This window comes from Pristiophorus japonicus, unplaced genomic scaffold, assembly GCF_044704955.1.
Source record: "Pristiophorus japonicus isolate sPriJap1 unplaced genomic scaffold, sPriJap1.hap1 HAP1_SCAFFOLD_337, whole genome shotgun sequence".
Lineage (NCBI taxonomy): Eukaryota > Metazoa > Chordata > Chondrichthyes > Pristiophoridae > Pristiophorus > Pristiophorus japonicus.
Window position 1 is genome coordinate 85,240 of NW_027253183.1, and position 26,383 is coordinate 111,622.

Here is a 26,383-nt window from a genome sequence, read left to right on the forward strand (position 1 = left end):
GAAGAAATAGCGGGACATCTAGATAGGAATAGTGCAATCAAGCAGACGCAGTATGGATTCATGAAGGGGAAATCATGTTTAACTAATTTACTGGAATTCTTTGAGGATATAATGAGCATGGTGTATAGAGGTGTACCGATGGATGTGGTGTATTTAGATTTCCAAAAGGCATTCGATAAGGTGCAACACAAAAGGTTACTGTAGAAGATAAAAGTACGCGGAGTGAGATGAAATGTATGAGCATGGATCGAGAATTGGCTGGCTAACAGAAAGCAGAGAGTCGAGATAAATGGGTCCTTTTCAGGTTGGAAATCGGTGTTAGTGGTGTGCCACAGGGATCGGTGCTGGGACCACAACTGTTTACAATATACATCGATGACCTGGAAGAGAGGACAGAGTGTAGTGTAACAAAATTTGCAGATGACACAAAGATTAGTGGGTAAGCGGGTTGTGTCGAGAACACAGAGAGGCTGCAAAGAGATTTGGATAGGTTAAGCGAATGGGCTAAGCTTTGGCAGATGGAATACAATGTCGGAAAGTGTGAGGTCATCCACCTTGGGAACAAAAAACAGTAAAAGGGAATATTATTTGAATGGGGAGAAATTACAACATGCTGTGGTGCAGAGGGACCTGGGGGTCCTTGTGCAGCAATCCCAAAAAGTTAGTTTGCAGGTGCAGCAGGTAATCAGGAAGGCGAATGGAATGTTGGCCTTCATTGCGAGAGGGATGGAGTACAAAAGCAGGGAGGTCCTTTTGCAACTGTATAGGGTATTGGTGAGGCCACACCTGGAGTACTGCGTGCAGTTTTGGTCACCTTACTAAAGGAAGGATTTACTAGCTTGAAGCGGGTACAGAGACGATTCACTAGGCTGATTCCGGAGATGAGGGGGTTACCTGATGATGATAGATTGAGTAGACTGGGTCTTTACTCGTTGGAGTTCAGAAGGATGAGGGGTGATCTTATTAGAAACATTTAAAATAATGAAAGGGATAGACAAGATAGAGGCAGAGAGGTTCGGGGAGACTAGAACTAGGGGGCACAGCCGCAAAATACGGGGAAGCAAATTTAAAACCGAGTTGAGAAGGAATTTCTTCTCCCAGAGGGTTGTGAATCTGTGGAATTCTCTGCCCAAGGAAGCAGTTGAGGCTAGCTCATTGAATGTATTCAAGTCACAGATGGATAGATTTTTAACCAATAAGGGAATTAAGGGTTATGGGGAGCGGGCGGGTTAGTGGAGCTGAGTCCACGGCCAGATCAGCCATGATCTTGTTGAATGGCGGAGCAGGCTCGAGGGGCTAGATGGCCTACTCCTGTTCCTAATTCTTATGTTCTTCTGTTCTTATGTAGGAGGAGGAGTAGGCCATTTGGCTCTTCGAGCCTGCTCCGCCATTCAATAAGATCATGGCTAATCCGATCATGGACTCAGCTCAACTTTTCTGCCCATCTCCGGAATCAACCTGGTGAACCTTCTCAGAACAGCCTCCAATGCAAGTATATCATTCCGTGAATACGGAGACTAAAACTGCATGCAGTGCTCCAGGTGTGGCCTCACCAATACCCTGTGTAGAAGTGTGACGATAGAATTAGATTAGTTCTCACTGGAGCAGGGATATTTCATTGAGAGAGGACATGAAGCAGGTTTTTTAAATGCTGAAAATAGACTGGGATATAGAGGGCATAATTTCAAAGTTTGGAGATGAGGAGGAAAGCAGCAGCCTCCAGGAGGACTGGTGAAATGGGCAGATACATGGCAGATGCAATTTAATGCAGAGAAGTGTGAAGTGATGCATTTTGGAAGGAAAAATGAGGAACGGTAATATGAACTAAATGGTGCAATTATAAAGTGGGTGCAGGAACAGGGAGCCCTGGGGGTTCACATACACAAATCTTCATAGTGGCAGGACAAGTTGATGAGGCTTTAAAAGAGCTAAAAAACCCTGGGTTTATAAATCGAGGTGTAGAGTACAATAGCAAGGAAGTGATGCTAAACCTCCATACATCACTGGTTAGGCCTCAGCTGGACTATTGTGTCCAATTCTGGGCACCACACTTTAGGAACGATGTCAAGGCTTTGGCGAGGGTGCAGAGGAGATTTACTAGAATGAGACCAGAGATGAGGGACTTCAGTTATGTGGAGAGACTGAAGAAGTTAGGATTGTTCTCCTTAGAGCAGTGAAGTTACAGGGGGATTTAATCGAGGTGTCAAAATTCTGAGGGGTTTTGCTGGAGTAAATGAGGATGAAATGTTTCCAGTGTGGGGAGGATCAGTAACCAGAGCACACAGATTGAAGATAATTAACAAAAGTACCAGGGGGGAGGGGGGAAAGAGATGAGAATTCCTTTTTACGCAGCGAGTTGCTGTGATCTGGAATGTGCTGCCTGAAAGGGCGGTGGAAGATTCAATAGTAACTTTCAAAATGGAATTAGATAAATACTTGAAAAGGAATAAAATTGCAGGGCTGTGGGGAAAGAGCAGGGGCAGTGGGAATAATTGGATCGTTCTTTCAAAGAGCCAGCACGGGCACGATGGGCCGAATGGCCTCTTTCTGTGCTGTAAGATTATATAAAAGCTTGGATAATACAAGTGTAAACTTTATCAAAGTTTGATTCAAACAGAAGGAAGTCGGAGCATAAAACTGGTCAATGGGACTGTGGAGCGAGAACAGCTTGTATTGTGAGACAGCAAGTACCTAAAATATACAGCGCATGGTGTTTGTCTCAATGTTATACCAGTGATGGTCATCCCTGCTCTACTTCAATAACTGCACTTGGTGCGAGGGGGAACACATCCTCTGCCCAGAACATCGCAAATCCAGCCAAACAATTTTTATAGAATTAACCACAAATCATTATTTCAGGTGAATTTATAAAGAATGAACAAATCCTGTCGGGAGCGGAAAGGAGCAGCATAAAAATCAACTTAGGAATTAAATCGAGGGTAAGGGAGGGATATGTGGGTGGGGGAGGAGAGGGGATGTGCGGGGACATGGGGGAGGGGACGTGGGGGAGGGGGGATGTGGGTGGGGGAGGGGACGTGGGGGAGCAGGATGTGGGTGGGGGAGGGGACGTGGGAGAGGGGGGAAGTGGGTTGGGGAGGGGACGTGGGGGAGCAGGATGTGGGTGGGGGAGAGGGGGCGTTGGTGGGGGAGGGGACCTGAGGGAGGGGGAGGGGACGTGGGGGAGGGGGGAGGGGGAAAGGGGGAGGGGACGTGGGGGAGGGGGAAGGGACGTGGGGGAGGGGGAGGGGTGATGTGGATGGGGGAGGGGACGTGGAGGAGGGGGAGGGGTGATGTGGTTGGGGGAGGGGACGTGGGGGAGGGGGAGGGGTGATGTGGTTGGGGGAGGGGACGTGGGGAGGGGGAGGGGTGATGTGGATGGGGGAGGGGACGTGGGGGAGGGGGAGGGGTGATGTGGTTGGGGGAGGGGACGTGGGGGAGGGGGAGGGGTGATGTAGGAGGGGGAGGGGACGTGGGGGAGGGGTGATGTGGATGGGGAGGGGACGTGGGGAGGGGGAGGGGTGATGTGGTTGGGGGGGGCGTGGGGGAGGGGACGACGTGGGGGAGGGGTGATGTGGGTGGGGGAGAGGACGTGGGGGAGGAGGAGGGGTGATGTGTGTGGGGGAGGGGATGTGGGGGAGGGGGAGGGTGATTGGATGGGGGAGGGGACGTGGGGGAGGGGGAGGGGTGATGTGGGTGGGGGGGGACGTGGGGGAGGGGGAGGGGTGATGTGGTGGGGGGGATGTGGGGGAGGGGGAGATCAGCACAGCCCGGGTTCAGCTTTCCCGATGTGAAACTTTGAATGGGCCGCGTCGCCCGTTAAAGGGACCACGCATCAAAAAGCAAATGCAGGGTAACACTGATGGGGATATGTGTGGGTGTGAATGGTAACTTGGGCAAGGAGTCAGGGACTGTGGACTGGACCATCACGAGGAGAAAATAGGCGCAGATAAATGTGAGAAATTATTGCAAAACTATCTGCTGCTGAGTTGCACTGTGACGGATTACTGGCACTTTAATGTTTAGTAATGTTGAATTTTAAAAGAATCGAATCGCCTTAGAATTGCTAATCCCTGTCAGTATAAGTGAAATCACACTTTAGGCGAAACAAAATATTTGCATCAAGTTTGGGAAGCTCCTGTGTTCTATTGAGAAGTGAAGTGTGTATAAGAGGGATCCCACAATGCCGTGCTCCCAGTGAGAAGCCACAGTCCCATGGAATGTGGGTCAGATATAGGGCCACAACATCACAGCCCCAATTCTCCAGTCCATGCTCCCAGTGTGTGTGTGCCTCTCGACTGGGAGTGTATTGTTGTAAAATTACCCTCTATGTAGTAACGCTATTATGAATAAAACCAAATGTAACTTATACTTACTGGTTACATTGAGCTGGGTTCCGTTCCCGCTGATATCGCCCCACACTTTACAGTAATAGGCGGCAGTGTCACTGGGCTGCACGTCTGTGACTGTCAGAATGAAGCTGTTATTGGAGGTGTCTCTGGAAGGCTGGAGACGGTCAGTGGAACCTGGGCTCCCTCGTGTGCTGCCACTTGCCTCATGTGTTAAAACCCACTCCGTATCTTGCCCCGGTAGTTGCCGGTACCAGTGGACATCGGTGTCACTCACTCTGGCGTTCCGCATGGTGCACTGTAACCGCGCCGTGTGACCCTCTGTGACACGTTCCAGGCTCGGAGACTGGGTCAGGACAGGGACAACTGCACCTTTAATGGGAAAATATCAATCACTTAAAAACCGGTCTGAAGGTTGATAAATGTCTGAAATGTTTCAATGAAAACTGCAGGCAGCTCACCTGAGCTTCAGTAAATTCTAAACAAATGATCATTATATGGCCTGATATGAAAAGCTCCAGGATTTCTTTGCTTCATGCATACAGCTGCCTCTGCCACTTCCTCCCCAACCTCCCCGAGTCTTCCTCCCTGATCCCCATCACTGCAGATTCTCCCCAATCTCCCTCCCATGCCTTCTCTTCACTTATTTCCCAAATGATGCTCACACCCTGGCCAAGTGATTTCTTCTCCATACACCTCCTGACTCCTCTTTATCCCTTACTGTCATGTGTCTGACATGTTGCTGCTTACACTATTACAAGGTGTGCCACCAGAGGGCACCGCAGTGGGAGACTTGCAGGTTACCTGTACAGGTGTGCCTGACCTAGTATAAAAGGCAGACCACCAGGTGTGATCCTCACTCTGGAGTTACCAATAAAGGGCTAAGGTCACTACAGTTCAAGTACAACACATTGCCTCATGCAATCATTGTCAGCGTATCTAAAGACATAACAATTGGCGACGAGATTAGGGACCTTTACGCGAAAATGGCTACCCTTGGTACATTGCAGCAGTTTGCCGATGCTGATGATTGGGATGCCTTTGTGGAGAGGCTCGATCATTTCTTCACAGCAAAGACCTGGCAGGAGAAAACCCGGCCACACTGGCTGATAAATGCAGAGCTATCCTGCTAACCAGTTGTGGGCCCATCATCTATGACCTCGTCAGGGACTTGCTGGCACCAGCGAAGACAACGACCAAGACGTACAAGGAGCTTGTAACGCTGATCCAAGAGCAACTGAAGCCCAAGGAGAGCATCCTCACAGCCAGACACCGGTTCAGCACCCACCGACGGCCAAGAAATTGCAAAATATGCTGCAGACCTCATGAGGCTGGTGGCACCGTGTGATTTTGGCGACCACATCACTGAAGCGCTGCGAGACATTTTTGTCATTGGAATCGGCCATGAGAGCCTTCTTCATTAGCTACTGTCTGCGGATACCACAGTCACACTGCAGAAGGCCATCTCTGTGAGCCAGACATTCATGACCTCGACCTGTGTTTCTAGGCAGATGACCCATCCTCAGGACTCAAACCCTGCAAGTACTATGCACAGAGTGGCGTCTTTTAGAGGCTGGACTGTAGAACGTGAACCTTCTCAGGGAAGAGAGAACAGACCCCCGAGGCCCTTAGCTCAGAGTTCGCCGAGGGGGGCTAACCGAGTAGCTCCATTCTGGCGTTGCGGAGGGAATCACAGGGCTCACCAGTGCTGTTTTAAAGACTGTGTGTAAAGGCTGCAGCACAAAGGGCCACCTCAAGCGAATGTGTAAGAGAAATATGACTCACTGTGTCGATGAAGAGTCTGCAGATGGCCATGAATCCAGCGTTGGTTATGAAACGATAGGCAGAGAGGCAGCTCAGCCCCATGATGAGGTATATAGCACGTTTACCTACATCACCGAAGGTTCCCCATTGAGGATGGAAGTTGAGATAGATGGTGTTCCAGTCTTCATGGAAGTGGACACAGGGGCGAGCCAGTCAGTAATGAATCAAGAAACCTTTGAGAGGTTATAGGACAATCAGGCTGAATGAACCAAGTTGGTCCTGGTTCAGGCAAAGCTGCGCACCTGCACCGATGAACTTATCCCAGTTGTTGGTACTGCGAATGTAAAGGTACTCCATGATGGCGTGGTGCACAAGTTACCTCTGTGGATTGTTGCAGGTGATAGACCAATGCTACTCGGAAGAAGGTGGATGGAGAAGATCCATTGCAAGTGGGAGGACTTCATCCCTCCAGCAATCGACATCCTCCGCGCTCGGAGGCACAGCAAGCCCTCACTTGAGGGTGGACCCGGCATCAGCAAGCAGACCAGCACAGCACCCGAGGCACAGACCGCTCAGCACGTGGAGATGATCCAGCTGAGACAACCCGAACACACCTTCCAGGCTCCAGTGGCAGGACTCCGGAGGAAGAAAATTGGATCCGAAGGCGACTTCCCAGCTTCGGTGGCAGATCCCGGGGAGAAGAGGATCACCGCAGTCGACATCGTGGATGGAGGGAAGATGGCGCCCAAACCACGAGATGATGCACTGAAGAAAAAGATGGCGACGGCCAGACCACGAGGTGCTGCGCTGATGGAGCAACACGTGGCACCAGAGAAGAGGATTGGGGTAAAGATGGCAAAGCTCTCTTAAAGGAGGCCTGCAACCCACCACACTTAAAGGGACTGTTCCACATTTTCAAACAATGTAAAGTCAACGGTGAGCCAGATGTAAGATGTGAAATTGATGATCAGCGTTGTGTACGTGCAATAAACAAAGAAAAGGTGCGTGATCACGATCGGAGCTACAAGTTATTTATAATGAGTAATGAAACGTTGTGCGATGTAGGATTTCAACTGCACTCAACCAATGCAGTGGGCAGACACCAATCGGGAGCACACAGGTCCAGTGAGCTACCCAATGTAGTAGCCTGCGTCCCTGGGGCCAGAGTTGTGCACCATGGCGTGTCACCTCAAATGTAATGCAAACTTGTTTTTCTGGACTTGAATGTATATGAATGCAATGAACCTCCGGCATAATCTATATGTGGGGGGGGGGGGAGAATGAAATGGTCATGGACACACACACAAACAGTAACCACCAGCACTTTACTGCCAACGAAACACCAACCACTCACCCAAAATAGAAACAACCCGCCAAGGGTCAACCAGATAGAGCTAAGCCCAGAGCACAGTCAATGCAGAGGCGATTTGCACTAAAGGCTTGGGGGAGAGCGATGTCATGTACCCTACATGGTTACTGCTTGCACTATTACAAGGTGTGCCACCAGAGGGCACTGCAGTGGGAGACTTGTAGGTTACCTGTACAGGTGTGCCTGGCCCAGTATAAAAGGCAGGCCACCAGGTGTAATCCTCACGCTGGAGTTATCAATAAAGGACTAAGGTCACTACAGTTCAAGTACAACACACTGCCTCGTGGAGTCATTATCAGAGCATCGAAAAAGACATAACATTTACTGTGTAGCTCACACTACTAGTGACTTTCCTCAAACATTCAAAACCAGTCATCAATCCCCTCCTCAAACAAGCCACCCACCCGCCTGTCCTCTCTGCCTGCTGACCCATCTTCACCTAAACTCCAAGCCCAACCCTCTCAATGCTGCCTGTTCCAATCTGTCCAGTCCAATTCCAGCTCACAGCATTGAAGTGGCCCTGCCCAAGGTCACACCTGATACCCTACAACACTGACATCCTTATCCATGCTCCTGTCACCTCTGGTCTTGATGGTTCCAATGCTCTCATTGCTGGCCTCACATCCTCAGTGAACTCGACTGATTTGTCCAAAATACAGTCGCTCATATCCTGTCCCACAGGAAATCCTCCTCACTGTCATCGTACAGAGGCTCCCTGTCCCTCAATGCACTAAATATAAACTCTTGTCCTCAGCTTCAAATCTCTGACTGGCCTTGTCCCACCTCCAACCTTCTGTAACCTCCTCCAGGCCGATAACCCCGGCACTCTTTGCTTCTTTAACTGTGCATTCACTCCTCCTTCCCCTCCCACCATTGGTGGAAAAGCCTTTCGTTGCCTCAGCCCTACTCTCTGGAGCTCCCTCGCTAAACCCCTCTGTAATGCATTTACTTCTTGGGTTCTTTGCTTTAAGAATTCATAGCAACACATTGCTATCAAGAACTAGTTGGTTTATTAACAAAGGTTTAACAATCCCACTACACATTACCAGTTCATCCACGAGGCTCACAACTGCATACCTCATCGTGGATGACCTGGACCCAACTGATTGGGGTTTTATTGAGTTTTGTCAACATCACATGACTGGCTAAGCCACTCACAATGCAACAGCTCTACACTATTTTGAGTAGAAACTTTAAATCAAGTACCTAGAACAGCTCCACAATTATTTTTGTGAACCTATAAATCAAGTGACCCCTTGTTAACGGGGGATACTAAAAGCGGCAAATTAAACAAATTAACTTTTAAACTTTAACGATCAAATTAAAATTTGGTTGCTCGGGGTGATGATGCACTCCAGTCCCTCCGGTGCCCACCTCTCGTGGAAGGCCGTGAGCGTACCGGTGGACACTGCGTGCTCCATCTCCAGGGACACCCTGGCTCGGATGTAACCACGGAAGAGAGGCAGGCAGTCAGGCTGAACGACCCCCTCGACCGCCCGCTGCCTGGACAGGCTGATGGTCTCCTTGGCCATGCCCAGGAGCAGTCCTATGAGGAGGCCCTCCGACCTGCCCGCTCCCCTCTGCACAAGGTGCCCAAAGATCAGGAGTGTAGGACTGAAGTGCAACCAGAATTTGAGGAGCAGCCCCTTCAAATATTGGAACAGGGCCTGCAACCTCACACACTCAATATAAATATGGAACATGGACTCCTCCAGACCGCAAGAAATTACAGGCGGCCTGGGAGTCCGTGAACTGACTTAAAAATCGATTGCACGGGACTGCTCCGTGCAACACCCTCCTGGCCAAATCCCCAATAAATAAAGGGAGGACTCCTGCATAGAGTGCACTCCATTGGGGACCCCCACCTCATCCGGACGGGAAGATGGTGCACCATTGCATGTCCAGACGGCAGACGAGGATGGCAAGGTAGAGAGTGTGCAGGAGCAGCCCGTACAGGAAACCCCTCCGCGCAGAACTGAAAGGCACGGAGGGGATTTCCCGGAAGAGGCTCAAATTGTGAGGCGTCGGCTCCTGAAGGAGGTTTCGGGGCTTGGTGCCGATGAGGAATTCCGTCCGGACGGGGTCAGTTTGGACGGGATCGCCCCTCGTGCTTGAGCATCCTCGACACACCTAACGGAGTCAGGGCCCAGTGCCGTTTTTAGCGACTCGATGGCATTGGCCACACGCTGGACCAGGGTAGGTGCCGTGCCAGCTCTTCAGGCACCATCCAGCACGCTCCTCGCCATCGAGCAGGTCCCTGACCCTGGTCACCTCGCCAGACACAGCCCTCTCGTCCGCCTGCCACCGAAAACTGCGGTGGTGGAGGTACAGATTCCTGAGCAGCGGCACCCAAAGGACAGCCGCCACTCCAGACGGGGGAGAGCTGCGCTTGGTGGTGACTCTGTTCCAGACCCTGATGAGTTCCTGGTAAAAGGTGGGCAGCCCCCACATGGTGGTCCTGACACCCCCCAGGCTCACAAACAGGAACTGCGTATCATAATTGAGGCTGTACTGCTGGCGGAAGAAATACATCGCCAGCACACACCACCGAGGAGGGGGCTCAACAAACAGCTATCTCTGCAGGGTCTGAAGATGGAAAGTCGCGTGCTGGGTGCTGATGCACACCAATGCCTGCCCTCCTTCAGCAGGAGACTCAGAACCGCAGCAGAGAACCAGTGCTTCCTGTTGTTCCAGAAGAAGTCCACCAGCTTTTTCTGCATCTTGGTGACAAATGCAGGGGGAGGGGTCAAAGTGACCAGCCAGTACCACAGCATAGCGGCCACCAGCTGGTTTATGACTGGCGCTCGACCCCTGTAGGACAGCACTCGGAGCAGTCCTGTCCAGCGCCCTCGGCAAGTGGCAATTTGGCCTCCAGCTCTTGCCAGTTCGCCGGCCAGGCTTCCTCGGCAAGGCTAAGGTAGAATCCCAGATAGAGAAGATGGGTCGTGCTCCAGGCAAAAGTCCTGAGCTCCTCCGGCAGGGAGTCCACCTGCCACTCACCCACCAGGAGTCCGGAACATTTCTCTCAGTTGATCCTGGCGGAGGATGCGGCCGAGTAAATCTCCTGGCACTCACGCATCCTCCGCAGTTCAATGGGATCCTCGACCATGAGGAGCAGATCATCGGCGTAAGCCGAGAGGACGACCTCCACGTCCGACCCTTGCAGAGCCAGTCCCGTCAACCTCTTCCGCAAGAGGCGCAGGAAAGGCTCCACTCATATGGCATATAACTGGCTGGACATGGGGCATCCCTGGCGCACACCTATCCCAAAGCGAAGGGGTGCCGTCAAAGATCCATTAACCTTAATCAGACACTCCGCGGCCACATACAAAAGTCAGATCCAGGCAACGAAATGCGTCCTGAACCTGACAGTGTGCATAGTTCCGAACAGATACTCGTGATCCATCCTGTCGAACGCCTTCTCCTGTCGAGGGAAAGGAAGGCGATCGACAGACCAGCCTCCGGGGAATGGTGGACCAGGTCCCGGACCAGATAGATGTTATCGTGGATTGCCCGGCCCGGGACCGTGTAGGACTAGCACGGCCCCAAGGCGAGCAGACACAGCCCTGGCAAAAATTTTGTAATCCGTCCTGAGGAGGGAGACCGGGCACCAGTTCTTAAGTAGGCGGAGATCGCCCTTCATAGGCCGCAGGACGATGACTGCCCTGCGCCAAGAGAGGGGCATCTCCCCGGTCGCCGGACTTTCCCCCAGGACCCGCACGTAGTCGGCCCCAAGGATGCCCTGTGGAACTCCACGGTCAGCCCATCCAGCCCCAGGGACTTTCCCCTCGAGAGCTGGTCGAGGGCACCGGTCAGCTCCGCCAGGCCCAGCAGATCATCCAGATTCTCGGCACCATCCAGCCCGACCTTCGGCAGGTCCTCCCACAAAACTCTACACGCTTCTTCGCTGGACGGATCCGGGGAGAACAGAGCCCCGTAATAGTCTCAGGCCCTGTGGCTGATGCCCTCCGGATCTGAGACCAGAGATCCGTCATCGGCCAGCAGTGCCAAGAGCTGCTTACGGACCCCGTCTTTTTTCCAGCGAGTAGAAGGGGGAGCCGTGGTCCAGGTTCTGGAGGAACAAGATACGTGACCTCACGAATGTGCCTCGGGACCCGATGAGCTGCAGGTCCTTCAGCGCGGCCTTCTTCGCTTTGTACACGGTCTACAGGGCCGGGTCCTCCACGACTTGACCGAGACGGGACTCCAGGTCGAGCATCTCCTTCTCCAGGCGCCCCACCCTGGCCTCCCGCCTCTTGGTCGACCCCTTCGCGTACTCTTGACAGAAGAGACGGAAGTGAGCCTTGCCCACGTCCCACCATAACCTCAAGGAGGGGAAGCCCCCCTGCTTCCTTCTCCAGTCGGACCAGAACCGACGGAACGAGTCCTGGAACCGCTTGTCCCCCAGCAGCAGGTTGTTAAAATGCCAGTACGCGGACCCCACCCGCGCACGGAGCGAAGCAAGCTCCGCCCACATCAGGTGGTGGTCCGAGCACGGCACCGGCCGCATGGAAGCTGCCGGAACTCAGGAGACGTACGCCCGGGAAATGTACAGGCAGTCGATTCCGGACCTTCCTCTTCCAGGCCTCACCCAAGTGAAGGTGCTGGAGTCGGGATGGAGATTTCGCCAGACATCCACCAAGTCGAAGGCCCCGACCAGGTCCCTCAACGTTTCTATCACCGCCAAGCTCTGCAAGGCACCGGAGTGGTCCCTCGCCTCGAGGGTGCAATTAAAATCCTGCCCCGAGGACAATGCAGTCGCCGACGTTGACGGAACCTAGAAGAGTGGATAATTCTTCGAACAAACGCACTTGCTCACTAAATGGAGCGGCACGTCCCCCAGGCGAACCGTGACATGGAGCAAGTGGCCTGGCACAGGCTTCTCGACCCACAAGATCTCCGGCTGAAAATATGGGGCCAGCAAGATAGCCACCCCACAAGAAGTGGCAGTGAGGTGGCTCATGCGAACCTCTCCTTGCCATTCCAGGAGTCACATGGCCTCATCTCCCGGCACGGTGTGGGTTTCTTGCAGGAAGCTCACCGGATATTTCCCCTCCCGAAGGAGCGAAAAATTATTAAATTCTCAGCGTGCCTCTCTGCCGCCATTGATGTTGAGGCTGGCTACGGTTATCTTCATGACAAGAGCATAGTGCAACCTCTAAATAACGTACTGTGGGGAGGGAGCGGAGTCATGAGATGACCTCCACTCCCTCAGCAACCCAGTGAGGAACGTTCTGAGCCGGTGCAGCTGAAGATGACTTTTTTTGGTCAGGTCCTGTCCGCGCCCATGGTTCTGACGGCGGACGGACCTGATGAGCAGCACCGACTTGGACCATTGGTCCAGGGACAGGTGGGCTCTATTGCGGTGACCCTGGCATTGCACCAAAAAATCCCGGAGTTCCTTGGCAGGAATGAGGGTGGACTCAGCGGCTACACGAGGAGATCCATTGCCTCACTGCCGATGGACTCCAAATCCTCTCCCGCGTCCACCACCAAGTCCCCATCCTCCTCCGGGAGGTTGCCACCAGCGGCCAGTCCGTCGACCGCACAGGGTATGGTGAACGGCCCGGCCGCACCATCCGGCCCTACCTCTGTCACAATCCCATCCCCAGGATCATTGGCAGAGCAGTCCCCCCTGGGCTCTTCCTGGAATACCGGGTCAGGAAGTGGCAGCGGACGGGGTTCCCCTCCGCCCCAGGCACCGGGGAGCACGGAGAGACCGGGCCGAAGAACTGCTCCAGGTTCTCCAAGTACCCCGGCTCCAACATCAGGGACAGAGATTGGTGTTCCTCACCCTCCCCACCACCACCCTCTGACCCAGCGGGCGGGGGTTCTTGTGATACTCTTCTGCCGGGTCGAGCAGATCCCGGGGGATGCTGATGTTTGACTGGGCGAGCTCGGACTCTTCGGCCTTGCCCGCCTCAGTCCCCAGGACACTCGATCCTGCGGCGATACTTTATTTTTGCTGCCCCGCGGCCTCCGCAACAGACAGTTCTTCTTCCCCATCCCCAGGAGGCTCAGGCTAGACAGCCTTGGCTGTCTCACCCCCCTGAGGGACAGACTCCCCCCGCCTTCGGCACGCGTTGGGAGCACTGGTGGGGGACGCGGGACCCTCACCAGGCACCAACTTCTCCACGGAGGGATCTTGGTCCTCCTCCCTTTCCGTGGAGCGGTGCCTCCTTTTCTGTCTGGAGGGACGCGGAAGCTGGGAGACCTCCATATCTCCCAAGGCCTCTGCCTCCGCTCCCTCCTTCCGGGTTTCTTGCCCGCGCCCGACCGCAGGTGGCAAACTCTCCGCAGATGCGGGTATGGTCAAGGGCTTGGGCACAGAATGCCCCACGCTCGCCGGTGGTAAGTTGGGGCTAAGCGCAGTGATAGGGCTGTTTAGCCCACTGAGGGGGACTCGGCTGAAGGTGTTTGTCTTTCTTCCGCGCCTTCCTTCCGCGCGGACGCTCTCCCTCCAACCTGCCAGAGGCCGAGATGGCATTGGCCCCCGACGATGCCCGCGCATCTTTGGTTCCTCACACGCGGACGGTAACGGGGGGAGGACTGGCGGCGGCACCAGCCGAGGCCACTTTAGGTGTTTTGGCGGCCTTGGAGGCGGGGCCGTTCACTGCGGACATGCCCCACCTCTCTACAGGCATGGCACCACATGCTGTCCAGAAGAAGCGGTAGGCTGTCCCCTCGTGGACCACATTGAATGCACCTTCTGTTACCTCCTCCCGGACCAGCTGAACAAAAAGCTGGCGCCGGACGGAGAACACAAGGGAGGCTGGCCTCCCTGAATCCGAGCGGGATCGGCATTATCCCTGCCCTCACCTCCACCAGTTGACGCAGGTGGGGGAGGAGGAACACACCGGGAACAAAGGGCGGAACGTTGGAGATGACAATTCTCTGTGCGGTGGTCTCGAGTCCCACCCACCGTGAGCCCCTTATTCAGGGCCAGGGACACTCCCTGCTCTGACCCCAGGAAGAACATAGCCTTCATGTGCATTTTTGAGGTGGCGAGAATGGCCAAGGGGCTGACTACCCCAGCCATTGCCCTCACGCACTCCACAATCGTCATGTTGGGGTGGGTGTAGCTCTTGACCCCATTCTTTTTGGTCAATAATGTAAAAGGTGGCAGGGCAGCAGGGCAGCAGTGACCACCACGTGCGCATGTTTTTGCTGGCCCCGCCCCCGGCGAAGGTGGACTCGCCATATCAGGGTCCCTTTAAAGGCCACACCCACCCCAATGTCACAGGCCTTCAGGGCCTCTTTAATTGAGCAGCGGGAGCTCTTAATTAGGCACACCTCTCCCCTGCGTGTTTAACAATTGGGGAGGGGCCTCTTTCCCTCTGCTCGGTAGTTTTAATTAATAATAGTAATTGCAATTGAGAGTAGGAAAGAGGGGCCTGAGAGAGAGAGAGAGAGAGAGAGAGAGAGAGAGACAGAGAGTGAGAGGGGTGGGAAAGAGGGAAGCTGTGAGGGCAGGGTCACCCCTCAGTGTTGGGTGGGTGCTGGCAGGGGTGCACTCTTCGATGGTAAACAAAGTCTTTATTGATGGTCTTCAGGTGGGGGAAGATGTCTTCACCCAGGATAGCTGGAACTCCCCAGGTACCATCCTCCACCAGGTCTTAATGATGTTAATTAAGGGAGTTAATTACCCAGGCAGCTCGAGCTGTCCTGGGCCAGGCAATGGGGAGAGGGGTGTTTTAGTGGTGTGTGGGGCCTAGTTATTCACAAGAACCCCACACCCTTACACACACACAAACCCCCACAATATTCCGGCCTAAATGGTCTCTCCTCCCCCCACCTACAAACTAAAGTATTTTTTGGAGAGTGCAGCCACCTGTCGGTGTTGTAAATGGCTCTGCCTCCTTTCACACAGATGATGGTGTGACAGTTTGTAGTTTGTTCTCTTCCCCTCTCTCCAACTCTGTCGCAGGGGTGTTGAAGCGAGCAGCTCTTGGTCCTCCTCCCTCTCAAGGTGTTAATCCAGCAGGCCTCTTCCTCCTCTCCGAGAGACTCTGGTGGCAGGCAGACAGATAGTTGTAGCAGCTCCTTCTCCACAGGCTCCCAACTCACAAGTGGCTGAAACACTCCCACAACAGCTAAATATATTAGCAACTATTTTATAGAAAACAATCAAGTGCCCCCTGATTAAAGGGGGGGGGGGACACTCCAAAACATTTATGGTGCCCCCTGTGGGTTTTTTTCCTGAGGGCACCAAAACACAAATTATACAATTGCCCCCTGGCTAAAAGGGAGGGGGCACTAAAACCGACAAACTTAAACAAATTAAACTTTGGACATTAAGATCAAATTAAAATTTGCTGCCGGGGGTGATGATGCACTCCAGTCCCTCCGGCACCCATCGACAACAGCTATACAAACCTGCTCACAGGTTCATACATTACATAACAACATAAGAAATAGGAGCAGGAGTAGGCCATACGGCCCCTCGAGCCTGCTCCGCCATTTAATACGATCATGACTGATCCGATCATGGACTCAGATCCACTTCCCTGTCCACTCCCCATAACCCCTTATTCCCTTATCGGTAAAGAAACTGTCTATCTCTGTCGTAAATTTATTCAATGTCCCGGCTTCCACAGCTCTCTGAGGCAGCAAATTCCACAGATTTACAACTCTCTGAGAAAAGAAATTCCTCCTCATCTCAGTTTTAAATGGCGGCCCCTTATTCTAAGATTATGCCCCCTTGTTCTACTCTCACTTATCAGTGGAAACATCCTCTCCGCATCCACTTTGTCAAGCCCTCTCACAGTCTTATACGTTTTGATAAGATCACCTCTCATTCTTCTGAATTCCAATGAGTAGCGACCCAACCTTCTCATCCTTTCCTCATAAGTCAACCTACTCATCTCTGGAATCAACCTAGTGAAACTTTTCTGAACTGCCTCCAAAGCAAGTATATCCTTTCGTAAATATGGAAACCAAAACTGTGCGTAGTATTCCAGGTGTGGGCTTCAGCAATACCCTGTATAACTGTAGCAAGACGTCCCTGCTTCTATACTCCATCCCCTTTGCTATAAAGACCAAGATTCCATTGGCCTTCCTGATCACTTGCTGTACCTGCATTCTACCTTTTGTGTTTCATGCACAAGTACGCCCAGGTCCCGCTGTACTGCAGCACTTTGCAATTTTTCTCCATTTAAATAATAACTTGCTCTTTGATTTCTTTCTGCCAAAGTGCATTACCTCACGCTTTCTCACATTATACTCCATCTGCCAAATTTTTACCCACTCACTTAGCCTGTCGACATCCTTTTGCAGATTTTTGTGTCCTCCTCACACATTGCTTTTCCTCCCATCTTTGTATCGTCAGCAAACTTGGCTCCGTTACACTCGGTCCTTTCTTCCAAGTCATTAATATAGATTATAAATAGTTGGGGTCCCAGCACTGATCCCTGCGGAACCCCACTAGTTACTGATTGCCAACCTGAGAATGAATCATTTATCCCGACTCTCTGTTTTCTGTTAGTTCGCCAATCCTCGATCCATGCTAATATATTACCCCCAACCCCCTGAACTTTGATCTTGTACAGTATCCTTTTACGTGGCACCTTGTCAAATGCCTTCTGGAAGTCCAAATACACCACATCCATTGGTTCCCCTTTATCCGCCCTGTTCGTTGCATCCTCAAAGAATTCCAGCAAATTTGTCAAACATGACTTGCCCTTCATAAATCCATGCTGACTCTGCCTGACCAAATTATGCTTTTCTAAATGTCCTGCTACTGTTTCTTTAATAATGGACACCAACATTTTCCCAACCACAGATGTTAGGATAACTGGTCTATAGTTTCCTGCTTTTTGTCTGCCTCCTTTTTTAAATGGGGGCATTACATTTGCAGTTTTCGAATCTGCTGGGAGCTCCCCAGAATCCAGGGAATTTTGGTAAATTATAACCAATGTATCCACTATCCCTGGCGCTACCTCTCTTAAGACCCCAGGATGCAAGCCATCAGTTCCAGGGGATTTATCCGCCTTTAGTCCCATTATCTTACTGAGTACCACCTCCTTCGTGATTGTGATTGTGTTAAGTTTCTCTCCCCCATATAGCCCCTTGTCGATCCACTATTGGGATATTGTTAGTCTGACTAAAAATATTTGTTCTATAAAAATACCGTAAAGACTGACTAAAAATATTTGTTCAGAGTTTTCGCCATCTCCATGTTCCCCATTATTAATTCCCCGGTCTCGTCCTCTAAGGGACCAACATTTACTTTAGCCACTCTTTTCCTTTTTATATTCCTATAGAAACTCTTGTTTTCTGTTTTTATATTTCGTGCTTGTTTACTTTCATAGTCTATCTTCCCTTTCTTAATCATTTTTTAGTCATTCTTTGCTGGCTTTTAAAAGCTTCCCAATCATCTTGCCTCACACTAGTTTTGGCCACTTTGTATGCCCTTGTTTTTAATTGGATACCGTCCTTTATTTTTTTAGTTTGCCACGGATGGCTGCAGAAACATAAAAACATAGAAAATAGGTGCAGGAGTAGGCCATTCGGCCCTTCGAGCCTGCACCGCCATTCAATGATTTCATGGCTGAACATGCAACTTCAGTACCCCATTCCTGCTTTCTCGCCATACCCCTTGATTCCCCAAGTAGTAAGGACTTCATCTAACTCCTTTTTGAATGTATTTAATGAATTGCTCTCAACAACTTTCTGTGGTGGAGAATTCCACAGGTTCACCACTCTCTGGGTGAAGAAGTTTCTCCTCATCTCGGTCCGAAATGGCTTACCCCTTATCCTTAGACTGTGACCCCTGGTTCTGGACTTCCCCAACATTGGGAACATTCTTCCTGCATCTAACCTGTCTAAACCCGTCAGAATTTTAAACGTTTCTATGAGATCCCCTCTCATTATTCTGAACTCCAGTGAATACAAGACCAGTTGATCCAGTCTTTCTTGATAGGTCAGACCCACCATCCCGGGAATCAGTCTGGTGAATCTTCGCTGCACTCCCTCAATAGCAAGAATGTCCTTCCTCAAGTTAGGAGATCAAAACTGTACACAATACTCCAGGTGTGGCCTCACCAAGGCCCCGTACAACTGTAGCAACACCTCCCTGCCCCTGTACTCAAATCCCCTCGTTATGAAGGCCAACATGCCATTTGCCTTCTTAACCGCCTGCTGTATCTGCATGCCAACCTTCAATGACTGATGTACCATGACACCCAGGTCTCGTTGCACCTCCCCTTTTCCTAATCTGTCACCATTCAGATAATAGTCTGTCTCTCTGTTTTTACCACCAAAGTGGATAACCTCACATTTATCCACATTATACTTCATCTGCCATGCATTTGCCCACTCACCTAACCTATCCAAGTCGCTCTGCAGCCTCACAGCATCCTCCTCGCAGCTCGCACTGCCACCCAACTTAGTGTCATCCGCAAATTTGGAGATACTACATTTAATCACCTCGTCTAAATCATTAATGTACAGTGTAAACAGCTGGGGCCCCAGCACAGAACCTTGCGGTACTCCACTAGTCACTGCCTGCCATTCTGAAAAGTACCCATTTACTCCTACTCTTTGCTTCCTGTCTGACAGCCAGTTCTCAATCCATGTCAGCACACTACCCCCAATTCCATGTACTTTAACTTTGCACATTAATCTCTTGTGTGGGACCTTGTCCAAAGCCTTCTGAAAGTCCAAACACACCACATCAACTGGTTCTCCCTTGTCCACTCTACTGGAAACATCCTCAAAAAATTCGAGAAGATATGTCAAGCATGATTTCCCTTTCACAAATCCATGCTGACTTGGACCTATCATGTCACCTCTTTCCAAATGCGCTGCTATGACATCCTTAATAATTGATTCCAACAAATTCCCCACTACCGATGTCAGGCTGACCGGTCTATAATTCCCTGTTTTCCCTCTCCCTCCTTTTTTAAAAAGTGGGGTTACATTGGCTACCCTCCACTCCATAGGAACTGATCCAGAGTCTATGGAATGTTGGAAAATGACTGTCAATGCATCCGCTATTTCCAAGGCCACCTCCTTAAGTACTCTGGAATGCAGACCATCAGGCCCTGGGGATTTATTGGCCTTCAATCCCATCAATTTCCCTAACACAATTTCCCGACTAATAAGGATTTTCCTCAGTTCCTCCTTCTTACTAGACCCTCTGACCCCTTTTATATCCGGAAGGTTGTTTGTGTCCTCCTTCGTGAATACCGAACCAAAGTACTTGTTCAATTGGTCTGCCATTTCTTTGTTCCCAGTTATGACTTCCCCTGATTCTGACTGCAGGGGACCTAAGTTTGTCTTTACTACCCTTTTTCTCTTTACATATCTATAGAAGCTTTTGCAGTCCATTTTAATGTTCCCTGCAAGCTTCCTCTCGTACTCTATTTTCCCTGCCCTAATCAAACGCTTTTCCTTTCTTTTACACCCTTTCCTCCTCACTGGAATATATTTTTCTTGAGAGCTGTGAAATATCTCCTTAAATGTACGTCACTGTTCATCAACCGTTCTACACTTTAATCTATTTTCCCAATTCACTTTAGCCAACTCTGCCCTCATACCTTTGTCGTCTCCTTTAATTAAGCTTAGTACGCTGGTTTAAGATCCAACTTTCTCACCCTCCATCTGAATTTGAAATTCAACCATGTTATGATCACTCATTCCAAGGGGATCCTTTACTAGGAGATTGTTTATTAATCCTGTCTCATTACACAGGACCAGATCTAAGATCGCCTGCCTCCTGATTGGTTCCATCGGCGAGAGGAGACAGTCCGGGGTGTGTGGAGAGACCTACAAAAGGCCGCGAGACAAGGAGTCAGACAGTGTCTGTGAGAGGCGACAGTCCGGGGTGTGTGGAGGCCTACAAAAGGCCACGAGACAAGGAGTCAGACAGTGTCTGCGAGAGGAGACAGTCCGCGGTGTGTGGAGGCCTACAAAAGGCCACGAGACAAGGAGTTGGACTGAGTCTGCGAGAGGCGACAGTCCGGGGTGCGTGGAGGCCTACAAAAGGCCATGAGACAAGGAGTCAGACAGTGTCTGCGAGAGGAGACAGTCCGGGGTGTGTGGAGGCCTACAAAAGGCCACGAGACAAGGAGTCGGACAGTGTCTGCGAGAGGCGACAGTCCGGGGTGTGTGGAGGCCTACAAAAGGCCGCGAGACAAGGAGTCGGACAGTGTCTGCGAGAGGCGACAGTCCGCGGTGTGTGGAGAGACCTACAAAAGGCCATGAGACAAGGAGTCAGACAGTGTCTGCGAGAGGAGACAGTCTGGGGTGTGTGGAGGCCTACAAAAGGCTGTGAGACAAGGAGTCAGACAGTGTCTGCGAGAGGAGACAGTCTGGGGTGTGTGGAGGCCTACAAAAGGCTGTGAGACAAGGAGTCAGACAGTGTCTGCGAGAGGAGACAGTCCGGGGTGTGTGGAGGCCTACAAAAGGCCATGAGACAAGGAGTCGGACAGTGTCTGCGAGAGGCGACAGTCCGGGGTGCGTGGAGAGACCTACAAAAGGCCATGAGACAAGGAGTCAGACAGTGTCTGCGAGAGGCGACAGTCCGGGGTGTGTGGAGGCCTACAAAAGGCCACGAGACAAGGAGTCGGACAGTGTCTGCGAGAGGCGACAGTCCGGGGTGTGTGGAGGCCTACAAAAGGCCGCGAGACAAGGAGTCAGACAGTGTCTGCGAGAGGAGACAGTCCGGGGTGTGTGGAGAGACCTACAAAAGGCCGCGAGACAAGGAGTCAGACAGTGTCTGCGAGAGGAGACAGTCTGGGGTGTGTGGAGAGACCTACAAAAGGCTGTGAGACAAGGAGTCAGACAGTGTCTGCGAGAGGAGACAGTCCGGGGTGTGTGGAGAGGCCTACAAAAGGCCGCGAGACAAGGAGTCAGACAGTGTCTGCGAGAGGCGACAGTCCGGGGTGTGTGGAGGCCTACAAAAGGCCGCGAGACAAGGAGTCGGGCAGTGTCTGCGAGAGGAGACAGTCCAGGGTGTGTGGAGAGACCTACAAAAGGTCTTGAGACAAGGAGTCGGGCAGTGTCTGCGAGAGGCGACAGTCCGGGGTGTGTGGGGGCCTACAAAAGGCCACGAGACAAGGAGTCGGGCAGTGTCTGCGAGAGGAGACAGTCCGGGGTGTGTGGGGGCCTACAAAAGGCCGCGAGACAAGGAGTCAGACAGTGTCTGCGAGAGGAGACAGTCCGGGGTGTGTGGAGAGACCTACAAAAGGCCACGAGACAAGGAGTCAGACAGTGTCTGCGAGAGGAGACAGTCCGGGGTGTGTGGAGAGACCTACAAAAGGCTGTGAGACAAGGAGTCGGACAGTGTCTGCGAGAGGCGACAGTCCGGGGTGTGTGGAGAGACCTACAAAAGGCCACGAGACAAGGAGTCAGACAGTGTCTGCGAGAGGAGACAGTCCGGGGTGTGTGGAGAGACCTACAAAAGGCCGCGAGACAAGGAGTCGGGCAGTGTCTGCGAGAGGAGACAGTCCGCGGTGTGTGGAGGCCTACAAAAGGCCATGAGACAAGGAGTCAGACAGTGTCTGCGAGAGGAGACAGTCCGGGGTGTGTGGAGAGACCTACAAAAGGCCACGAGACAAGGAGTCAGACAGTGTCTGCGAGAGGCGACAGTCCGGGGTGTGTGGAGAGACCTACAAAAGGCCGCGAGACAAGGAGTCGGGCAGTGTCTGCGAGAGGAGACAGTCCGCGGTGTGTGGAGGCCTACAAAAGGCCATGAGACAAGGAGTCAGACAGTGTCTGCGAGAGGAGACAGTCCGGGGTGTGTGGAGAGACCTACAAAAGGCCACGAGACAAGGAGTCGGGCAGTGTCTGCGAGAGGCGACAGTCCGGGGTGTGTGGAGAGACCTACAAAAGGCCATGAGACAAGGAGTCAGACAGTGTCTGCGAGAGGCGACAGTCCGGGGTGTGTGGAGAGACCTACAAAAGGCCATGAGACAAGGAGTCAGACAGTGTCTGCGAGAGGCTTGTGCAGCTACAGGGAGAGAGCAAAAAAGAAGTAAGAAATAGAAAGGTGACGTCACCGCCAAGGGGGTAAGTGATTGGCTGGTGACTGGTAAGTAGTTTTTCTTTTTTCTCTTCGAGATCAGTGAGTAACTTTTAGCATTGTTGTTGCCAATTTAAGTTAATCTAAGGGTTTAGTCATGGTAGGAGAGCTCGGACACGTGATATGCTCCTCTTGTATTATGTGGGAACTCAGGAACACTTCCCGTGTCCCTGACGACTACGTGTGCGGGAAGTGTATCCGCCTCCAGCTCTTGACGGACCGCGTTGCAGAATTGGAGCTGAGGGTGGATTCACTCTGGAGCATCCACGATGCTGAGAATGACGTGAATAGCACGTTTAGTGAGTTGGTCTTACCGCAGGTAAAGGGTCCACAGACATATAGGGAATGGAAGACCAGCAGGAAGAGCAGTGCAAGGAAGGTAGTGCAGGGATCCCCTGCGGTCATCCCCCTGCAAAACAGATACATCGCTTTGAGTACTGTTGAGGGGGATGACTTATCAGGGGAGAGCAGCAGCAGCCAAGTTCATGGCACCGTGGCTGGCTCTGCTGCATAGAAGAGCAAGAAAAAGATTGGGAGAGCGATAGTGATAGGGGATTCAATTGTAAGGGGAATAGATAGGCGTTTCTGCGGCTGCAAGCGAGACTCCAGGATGATATGTTGCCTCCCTGGTGCAAGGGTCAAGGATGTCTCGGAGCGGGTGCAGGACATTCTGAAAAGGGAGGGCGAACAGCCAGTTGTCGTGGTGCACATTGGGACCAACGATATAGGTAAAAAAAGGGATGAGGTCCGACGAGACGAATTTAAGGAGCTAGGAGCTAAATTAAAAAGTAGGACCTCAAAAGTAGTAATCGCGGGATTGCTACCAGTGCCACGTGCTAGTCAGAGTAGGAATCGCAGGATAGCTCAGATGAATACGTGGCTTGAGCAGTGGTGCAGCAGGGAGGGATTCAAATTCCTGGGGCATTGGAACCGGTTCTGGGGGAGGTGGGACCAGTACAAACCGGACGGTCTGCAGCTAGGTAGGACTGGAATCAATGTCCCAGGAAGAGTGTTTGCGAGTGCTGTTGGGGAGGAGTTAAACTAATATGGCAGGGGGATGGGAAACAATGCAGGGAGACAAAGGGAAACAAAATGGAGACAGAAGCAAAAGACAGAAAGGAGATGAGTAAAAGTGGAGGGCAGAGAAACCCAAGGCAAAAAACAAAAAGGACCACTTTACAGCAAAATTCTAAAGAGTCTAAGTGGGTTAAAAAGGCAAGCCTGAAGGATCTGTGCCTCAATGTGAGGAGTATTCGGAATTAGGTGGACGAATTAACTGTGCAGATAGCAGTTAACGGATACGATGTGGTTGGCTCCAGGATGACCAAGGCTGGGAACTCAACATCCAGGGGTATTCAACATTTAGGAAGGATAGACAGAAAGGAAAAGGAGGCGGGGTAACGTTGCTGGTTAAAGAGGAAATTACTGCAATTGTAAGGAAAGACATTAGCTTGGATGATGTGGAATCGGTATGGGCGGAGCTACGGAATACCAAGGGGCAGAAAACGCTAGTGGGAGTTGTGTACAGACCTCCAAACAGTAGTAGTGATGTTGGGGAGGGCATCAAACAGGAAATTAGGGGTGCATGCAATAAAGGTGCAGCAGTTATCATGCGTGACTTTAATATGCACATAGATTGGGCTAAGCAAACTGGAAACAATACGGTGAAGGAGAATTTCCTGGAGTGCAGAAGGAATGGTTTTCTAGACCAATATGTCGAGGAACCAACTAGGGGGGAGGCCATCTTAGACTGGGTGTTGTGTAATTAGAGAGGATTAATTAGCAATCTCGTTGTGCGAGGCCCTTTGGGGAAGAGTGACCATAACATGGTGGAATTCTACATTAGGATGGAGAATGAAACAGTTAATTCAGAGACCATGGTCCAGAACTTAAAGAAGGGTAACTTTGAAGGTATGAGGCGTGAATTGGCTAGGATAGATTGGCGAATGATACTGAAGGGGTTGACAGTGGATGGGCAATGGCAGACATTTAGAGACCGCATGGACGAACTACAACAATTGTACATCCCTGTCTGGTGAAAAAATAAAAAAGGGAAGGTGGCTCAACCGTGGCTATCAAGGGAAATCAGGGATAGTATTAAAGCCAAGGAAGTGGCATACAAATTGACCAGAAATAGCAGCGACCCCAGGGACTGGGAGAAATTTAGAACTCAGCAGAGGAGGACAAAGGGTTTGATTAGGGCAGGGAAAATGGAGTACGAGAAGAAGCTTGCAGGGAACATTAAAATGGACTGCAAAAGCTTCTATAGATATGTAAAGAGAAAAAGGTTAGGAAAGACAAACGCAGGTCCTCTGCAGTCAGAATCAGGGGAAGTCATAACTGGGAACAAAGAAATGGCGGACCAATTGAACAAGTACTTGGGTTCGGTATTCACTAAGGAGGACACAAACAACCTTCCGGATATAAAAGAGGTCAGAGAGTCTCATAAGAAGGAGGAACTGAGGGAAATCCTAATTAGTCAGGAAATTGTGTTAGGGAAACTGATGGGATTGAAGGCCGATAAATCCCCAGGGCCTGATGATCTGCATCCCAGAATACTTAAGGAGGTGGCCTTGGAAATAGTGAATGCATTGACAGTCATTTTCCAACATTCTATAGACTCTGGATCAGTTCCTATGGAGTGGAGGGTAGCCAATGTAACCCCACTTTTTAAAAAAGGAGGGAAGAGAGAAAACAGGGAATTATAGACTGGTCAGCCTGACATCGGTAGTGGGGAATTTGTTGGAATCAATTATTAAGGATGTCATAGCAGCGCATTTGGAAAGAGGTGACATGATAGGTCCAAGTCAGCATGGATTTGTGAAAGGGAAATCATGCTTGACAAATCTTCTGGAATTTTTTGAGGATGTTTCCAGTAGAGTGGACAACTAGTTAATGTGGTGTATTTGGACTTTCAGAAGGCTTTCGAGAAAGTCCCACACAAGAGATTAGTGTGCAAAGTTAAAGCACATGGGATTGGGGGTAGTGTGCTGACATGGATTGAGAACTGGTTGTCAGACAGGAAGCAAAGAGTAGGAGTAAATGGGTACTTTTCAGAATGGCAGGCAGTGACTAGTGGGGTACCGCAAGGTTCTGTGCTGGGGCCCCAGCTGTTTACATTGTACATTAATGATTTAGACAAGGGGATTAAATGTAGTATCTCCAAATTTGCGGATGATACTAAGTTGGGTGGCAGTGTGAGCTGCGAGGAGGATGCTATGAGACTGCAGAGTGACTTGGATAGGTTAGGTAAGCGGGCAAATGCATGGCAGATGAAGTATAAAGTGGATAAATGTGAGGTTATCCACTTTGGTGGTAAAAACAGAGAGACAGACTATTATTTGAATGGTGACAGATTAGGAAAAGGGGAGGTGCAACGAGACCTGGGTGTCATGGTACATCAGTCATTAAAGGCTGGCATGCAGGTACAGCAGGCGGTTAAGAAAGCAAATGGCATGTTGGCCTTCATAGCGAGGGGATTTGAGTACAGGGGCAGGGAGGTATTGCTACAGTTATACAGGGCCTTGGTGAGGCCACACCTGGAGTATTGTGCACAGTTTTGATCTCCTAACTTGAGGAAGGACATTCTTGCTATTGAGGGAGTGCAGCGAAGATTCACCAGACTGATTCCTGGGATGGCGGGACTGACATATCAAGAAAGACTGGATCAACTGGGCTTGTATTCACTGGAGGTCAGAATAATGAGAGAGGATCTCGTAGAAATATTGAAAATTCTGACGGGTTTAAGACAGGTTAGATGCAGGAAGAATGTTCCCAAGAATGTTGGGGAAGTCCAGAACCAGGGGTCACAGTCTAAGCATAAGGGGTAAGCCATTTAGGACCGAGATGAGGAGAAACTTCTTCACCCAGGGAGTGGTG

At 51.2% G+C, this 26,383-nt stretch overlaps 1 protein-coding gene across 1 annotated transcript in view; it reads right to left on the reverse strand.

Moving 5' to 3' along the window:
* The window catches only part of LOC139250031 (uncharacterized), a 104,239-nt gene that overhangs the window by 38,995 nt on the left and 38,861 nt on the right, over positions 1-26,383 (reverse strand). The window contains exon 3 of the mRNA XM_070872594.1: positions 4,374-4,718. Coding sequence (XP_070728695.1) covers positions 4,374-4,718 — 345 coding nt within the window. The remainder of the gene's footprint in view (positions 1-4,373; positions 4,719-26,383) is intronic.